This window comes from Morone saxatilis, unplaced genomic scaffold (genome assembly GCF_004916995.1).
Source record: "Morone saxatilis isolate NCDOM2014 unplaced genomic scaffold, NCSU_SB_2.0 Contig22, whole genome shotgun sequence".
Lineage (NCBI taxonomy): Eukaryota > Metazoa > Chordata > Actinopteri > Moronidae > Morone > Morone saxatilis.
The window spans coordinates 25,971,122-25,978,515 of record NW_023339785.1 but is presented as its reverse complement, the minus strand read 5'-3'; the positions used below and the strand labels follow the sequence as shown (position 1 = coordinate 25,978,515).

Genomic DNA, 7,394 nt, shown 5'->3' with positions numbered 1-7,394 from the left:
GAGACACAGACAGGTGTGTGTGTGTGTGAGAGTGTGTGTGTGTGTGTGTGTGAGAGAGTGTGTGTGAGTGTGTGTGTGTGTGTTAGAGCTGATCACATGATCACTCTGACAGGTCTGGACTTGTTTTCAGTGCCAGGGGAGCCTGATGTGCCACCTGCCCCAACTACCCTCCTCCTCTTTCTCCTCTTCCTCCTCCTCTTCCTCCTCCTCTTCCTCCTTCTTGCACTGTGCAGTATCAGGGTTAAAACGTATTTTAAAGCTCGTTTCGCTCTCAGACTGTAGCACTTTATTTCCTGTTGCACAGGAAGTGATGTATTTAATGTTTCTGGTGTGTTTGTGGGGTGTTAGCCGTGTTAGCCGTGTTAGCAGTGTTAGCCGTGTTAGCAGCCTCTCTGATTGACTCTCGTAGCTCATCACCTGCTTCTGTTTACATTCTTCTTCTTCTGTCGGCAGCAGCGGTTTGTCAGCGACAGGAAGTAGTTCTCGTTCTCGTCTCTGCTGAAGTTGAAAACAAGTTCGGATTCACTTCTTTCTTTAGTCTTTCGTCTTCAGCCTGAAACATTTAAAACACTGAATCTGCTCTCTGAAACTCTGTGATCCGATGAATTAAAGGATTAAAGCTGGTTGATTAAAGGAAACCAGGTCACTGGTTCCAAATGAAGAAGGGATGAACGTTTTCCTCCCATCAGCACGACTTTCACCTTTTTATGTTTCTCGATTAATTAACAAACGAAGCCGGAAATGAATGAAATGTTTTCTGTTGTTTCTTTAAACTCTTTAACCGTCTTTTTATTATAATATGTTTATTGATTTTTACAGATGTTGTAATAATAACAACAATAACAACAACAATAGTGCTCAGTACTCCAAAGTGAAATAAACATACAAACAATAAATAAAGCAGTAAATATAATAACACATACAACCATCTACACACTCATACAGATTATATTGTAACACAAACACAACCTCTTCTGTCAGTTTTCAAGTTCCATAAATCTGAGATAATCCAACTCAGAACTACAAAAAATATCACAGTCCAGAGATCCGGTTCAGGTTTCTGCATCTGGATTGTGAATCAATGAACGACTTCAGTGAGGCCAGAAGAACAAAAGTGTTTAGGTTGATTAAAATATTTCCATTTGATGAAATGTTAATATTTAATAATTTTAACATTTGGTTTAAAAACAGTTTAAATCTCCTCAACTCCTGGATATATATATATATATATATATATAATCTGATAGATGTAAGGGGAAGTTTAGGGAAGAAATCAAGAGTTTAAATGATCATTTGAACAAGAACTTTAATAAAAAATGGCAATAAAAATGTTTTTTATTGAACCTCTGCAGCTGGTTTTGGGTTTTTAACCTTTTAAAGTCTTTCAAGCTGCTTCCATTGTTGTTGTTGTTGTTGTTGTTGTTGGGTGTTTACTGTCATTAGTCTGCAGCACGGTATCATTACCTGCTTCCAGTTTGTCAGCTGCTGCTGTTAAAGCCTTCAAAATAAAGGTAATTAGAGACGTCTGAGGGTTGAAGCTGGAGGAAGGTAACAACTTTATTTGATTGTTTTTAATTAAGGATAAACATGATATAATTGTGTAAAGACTGAATGTGTCAGTTAAAGTTTAAAAGAGTTTCCATCAGTCTTCAGAAGTTCCAAGAATCATCGACAGGATTCGTCTGAACTTGAAAAGGCAAATATTGTGCCGCAGTCGTAGAGTCGGAAGTTTATTAGTTAGTAAGTTTGTTCTTTTCAGTTTTTGTCCATTGTTTGCTGCCTCGACGCTTTGAGTTCCTGCACAAACTCTAACCAATCTGACCTCCGACCTCACTGTAAAGCTGCTCTCATTGTTGCATTAAAGCGCCGTCTCGGGTTATTTGATATTCAACACAAATCAACCGTCACATTTGCAAAGCCGAGCTCCTCTGAGACGCCCGCTAACCTCCCATCAGTCACGGCTCCCTGCTGCTGGTTTGCATATGAATAAATCGCTTTTGAGTCGCGAACGTCGGATAAAAGACGTGAGCACGTGTCTGCTGCCTGCACGCCATCATTGTCCCCCTCGCCGGCCTCGAAGCGGCTGAGCAACCGACTCTTTTGCGTGCGGCGTGTCGGCGGCGGCGGTTGAAGAGGACTCGTGCATGGATTTGTTTTTATGTAAAATACATTTTGAAATATTTCAATAAACGGTCAGAAAATAAGGCAGATGTTCGAACACAAAGACAAACACAACGTCCGTTTTTACCAACATTGTCTCGCTTGGATCAGACGGACTGCACGCCAACGTGTCCGATAAACAAATGAGTTTAAATCTGCGATAATCTCTGCGATGAACAATCAAATTCTTCAACCACTTAAGTAAAATTAGTCGAACCACAACGGAAAAAGACTTTCTCTGGTGTGTTAGCAGGAAAGTTAAATGTATTCAAGTGGTTGAGAGTTCAGTCAGTTTTGCGTTAAGGGAGTTTATAATAACAACTTTATAATAATAATAACTCTATGATTAATAATAACTTTATTTATCAGCTCATAGTCGTTTAAACAGCAACTGTACTTTATATATTTGTTGTGTTTTGTGTAACTGAGCTCAGTAACTGCAGCTATCAGTTTTATTTCTCTAATACATTTTATTACTAAGTAAACGATCATCATTTAATTTTCATCGTAAAAAATATAATAAGTCAGAGTCCAGAGTTTCCTTTATAATACTAAACTATATAAACAAAAGCAACAATATGAACATTTAAGAAGTCAACAAATGTTTGAGTGACTCAAAATATTAATAAATCATCAAAAATCTGTTTAATGATTCGACTGTTGCTTTCAGCTCGAATGTGATTTATATTAAAAAGTTAAAAAGAAAAATATAATATATATATAAATATCTGATACTCAAGCTAATAACAAACACCTGAACAGAGAGGATCAATAAAGTCTGTTTTAATTCATCAAACTGCTCAAAGTGAGACATTTCCTGTTAGATTTCAGAATAAAAGCTCTTTTATTTTGACGTAAACTTGAATGTGGAGCTCTAAAGTTATGAGATATGATTATTTATAATAAAGTAGTTGAATGTTTACAGCTGTGATAACCTTCAGTCACACGTTTGATTATATGTTAATTAATAAAACCAGAATAAAACACTGATTATTTATCATTTTTAATTCATCTTCATTGTCTGCAGTTATTATTGTGGCACTAAATGATTCATATTATCATATAGAGTAGTTTGATTTTGGTTATTATTATTATTTCCTCCGTATTTATTATTTATGTCTTTATAATAAACATGATTCCAGATGTGTTTATGATATAAAAACTAAGTATAATTAATACATTAATAACATGATATATACAAATATAAATGATGTTTATGTTTCTGTGACGAGTGTGTAAAGTGTGTTTGATGACATCACGCTGTGGTGGCGGCGATGAAATGCTGACTCAGACTGTTTGACTGCAGATCCGAATGCAAATATCTGCTGCTGGTGTTTGATCAGATTTACCTGAGAATCCCAGAGCAAACACACACACACTAATCTAAAGAAAAACTGTAATCTAAAGATCTTTCAACACTGTTTGTGTTCTGTCGCCTGTTTGAGGACGAATCTGATTTCTTTCACTTTAGTTGGTTCCAGACGTGTTTCTGTCTCACTGCAGGTTTTATTCATCGTGTTGTTTGTTTGTTTGTTTGTTTGTTTGTTGTGTTCAGGGGAGGACAGCAGTCCGGAGAACCTGCTGCTTCACGGTCCGTTCTCCAGGAAACCCAAACGGATCCGGACGGCGTTCTCACCGTCTCAGCTGCTGCGACTGGAGCGAGCCTTCGAGAAGAATCACTACGTGGTCGGAGCCGAGAGAAAGCAGCTGGCCAGCGGGTTGTGTCTGACCGAGACGCAGGTAGGCATGATGGGAAACAGAGGGGCAGCAGTGCATGATGGGAAGAAGACGGGCAATGTTTTTGTCATCATCAAACCTCGACTTTATCAAACGTATCAAAGATCAGAGAATATGAATGAATGAATGAATGAGTGAACAAATGTCTGTATGATGATGATCCAGATCCGAGGACTCTGGGTTGGGGGTTGTGGGGGGGGTGTAGTGAGTCAACGGTTAGTCAGATCCACGGCGTTCCCGCCCTCCTCGCTTTCTCAGGAGTGATTGACAGTGTTTGTCATCAGGTCGCCACAGAGATACGAGGCCTGACGCCAGTGAAACGCCGTGAATCATCCACGATTATTTATGAGCCGGTTTCACAACCGAGGACAGGAAGAGAGACAGCGAGCATCAATCAGCAGTTATTAATCAGGCGTTACAGCGTCTGAAGTCACTACGTCTTTATTGACGATAATGATCCAGTAAAAGGACTCGCGGCTCCCATCCAAAAACAGACGGCTCGTAAAAACATCCACGATTCAAAATACTGAATAGTAAAAGTAAAGTCCTTAATGAATGTAAAGTGTAAAAGACTCTGAATGAGGACATTTTGCATAATGAGCACTTTTTGTATAGTTTTAGTGAAGAAAGGTTTTGAATGCAGAACTTTTACTTGCAAATGAGGATTTTTACGAGAGTTGATTGTCAGTAGTTCTCTTCCTCTGGTGATCAAAAGCATTGCTCTGAAGATCAATTCCTTCAATTTCAGGCTTAATTTAACAACTTCTATGCATTTAAAGGAGGGAAACATTAGCTGTTAGCTAATTTTTATCAATCGTTAGTTCGGTTGCATTTTGCTAACGTTAGCTTTCAGACTAGCTAGCTAACAATTGATGTAGATTATGTAGCTACAGAGCATTATGCTAGCTCGCTAATGTAGCTATAAAGTAGGTCTTTGTACAGTAGAGAGAAAGTGTTTGATTGGACACAGCATTAGTAAACGCCCCCGAGTGCAGGATGAGTCATCAAATACTTTTATTGATTATCAGGAAACTGTAAAATACCGTTAAGAACACCTGAAGATACCTGAACAGAACTTCCTGTCCCTGTTGGACAGAAACTAGAGGACAGGAGACGGACAGAGACAGAAGAGATAAAAACACTTAAATTCTGACAAAATAACAAACTCTTGAGTTTAATTTGTGGAAGGAATCCAACAGGAAATCACCTCCTCGCACAGATTAAACTGTCCGTCACACACAGTCTGATCTTAAAGTGTCTCCTCGGGGCCGTTGGCAGCGGCGAGGAGTCGATCTGGATCCTGTCAGACTGATTTAAGATCAGTTCAAGCTGACAGATTGTGCAACTCGAGCTCTCAGTCGGGACTCAGCTGGACGTGTTTGAACTGCTCCGCATGTCAGAGTCATGTTTTACCAGCAGGAAGATCTTAAATCACTGTGACGCTCGTACAGTCATTATTACTGTCAGAGGAGAAATACTGCAGTAGTAGAGACTGATAGTACTGATAGTGATAGTGCTGATAGTGCTGATAGTGCTGATAGTGATAGTACTGATAGTGCTGATAGTACTGATAGTACTAATAGTGGTGTAAATAAGTAAAATAATATTAAATATCAGTTTAAATACACACTCATGGATCATAACATGGTATAAAATACTTGCAAAAGTACTTTAATACATCTTTCTGCTTGTGTGTCTCTACTGAAACATCAAAACTGTTTAATCTTCTTCTATCTGTATCTTATAAATGAAAAAGTTAAATTCATAATCCAGAAAACACATGAAGTGTTTGCAACCACACGACGGCTGTGGCTCAGAGGCAGAGCGGGTGTCCTAATCGGAAAGTTTGTATGGTTCGATCCCCGCTCTCCTGCAACGATGAATCGAAGATTACCATATGAGCAAGATAGCTAAAAACCACCCAACATTGCTCCCGATGCATCGGTGTGGTAATGTGTATGAATGAGTTAGTTTCTGTTTGATGGACTTTGCATCATGAGTGAATGTTGTGTGAAAGGGTGAATGTCGGCATGTAGTGTAAAAGCGCTTTGAGTGGTCGGAAGACTAGAAGGCGCTATATAGTACAGGTCCATTTACCATTACCATTTACACGTAGACGAATTATACCAGTTTTTAATTATACGGTATTATTATATCAGTGTTTCTACTCCCTTTGTGTAGTAACTGTAATAGTGCTTGTGATAGTACGAGGAAGGTGATAAGGTGATGGAGTAATTGTAGTAGATTCAAATTAATACTGATTTGTTTTTATTTGAATTTAAAGTAGTTACAGAGGAGGTAGAGGGATTTACAGTGGAACAGGAAGTCCTCAGTAAAAGTCCTGCATAGAAAATACTTATAAATGTATCAGCATCAAACTACAGTTAAAGTACCAAAAGTAAAAGTACTCATTATGGATAATTGACTTATAATTATTGATCTGGTAAATTAATTATTTACTGCTAATATTAGATAATGAACTTTTTAGTACTTTTTAATTTATTATATTTTGTGTTATTAAATAATTTACACTCTGACTTTATGATAAATGAGTGAAAAGTAGCAGAAAATAAAAATATAAACACATAAAAACTGTATTAAGTACAGTACTTCAGTAAATGTACTTAATTACTCTCTCCTATAGGATGTATTATTAATTATAGATTGATTATTTAAAGGGAAAACTCTTATTGTTCCTATAAACAACAAGAGTGCAGAGGAGCAGGAGGAGGAGGAGGAGGAGGAAGGTGTCTCACAGTATCTGTTGTATTAAACCTGTACTAACACCTGTCTGTCTGTCTGTCTGTCTGCGCAGGTGAAGGTGTGGTTTCAGAACCGCAGGACGAAGCACAAGCGTCAGAAGTTGGAGGAAGAGTCTCCTGAAGCTCAGCAGAAGAGGAAGGGAAGCCAGCATGTGAACCGCTGGAGAGCTGCCACACAGCAGCCGGGAGGAGAGGACGTGGACGTCATCAGCGACGACTAGACTGCAGCACACACACGCACACACACACACACACACACACACAGTCTCACTGTCAGATGTCTAAATAACTTTAAAGGTGCGTTCAGGTGCACAGGGATCCTCTATGTCAACAGTGAGTTTCAACATTTTGTTTAACTCATCTTTTAAGACTTTCAAAGTTGGAAAACATGATTTTCCAAAAAAAAAAAAAATAATTCTCACTTCAAAAGGGTGAATTTTTTTGTTTAACTTAGATAAATGATCATGATCATCTTTCAGGACATTCAGAGGTTGAAACCGAAAACTTGAAAAGTAAAATTTTCAAATACTTAAAAGTTAAAAGTTAAAAACATTTCACTTGCCTTTCAGGGCTTCCGTACTTATGTGAACAGGATGAGCTAACGTGGCTAATGTTGCTAACAGACTCAGAGTTAAAAGAGTTCAGGTTCAGCGTCTTCTTCCTTTGTCACCCACAGAGAACCGACTTCGATCTGGTTCTAGTTTTGAACCGTTCGCAGCTTTTCGACCAAAACAA

The 7,394-nt window shown here is 38.3% G+C and overlaps 1 protein-coding gene across 1 annotated transcript in view; it reads left to right on the top strand.

Moving 5' to 3' along the window:
• Nucleotides 1-6,917, top strand: part of emx3 (empty spiracles homeobox 3) — a 12,902-nt gene extending 5,985 nt beyond the window's left edge. Inside the window, exons 2-3 of the mRNA XM_035669431.1 lie at nt 3,716-3,900; nt 6,713-6,917. Of these exons, the coding sequence (XP_035525324.1) occupies nt 3,716-3,900; nt 6,713-6,880 (353 nt within the window). The 3' untranslated portion in view covers nt 6,881-6,917. The remainder of the gene's footprint in view (nt 1-3,715; nt 3,901-6,712) is intronic.
• The last annotated feature ends 477 nt before the right edge of the window (nt 6,918-7,394 follow it).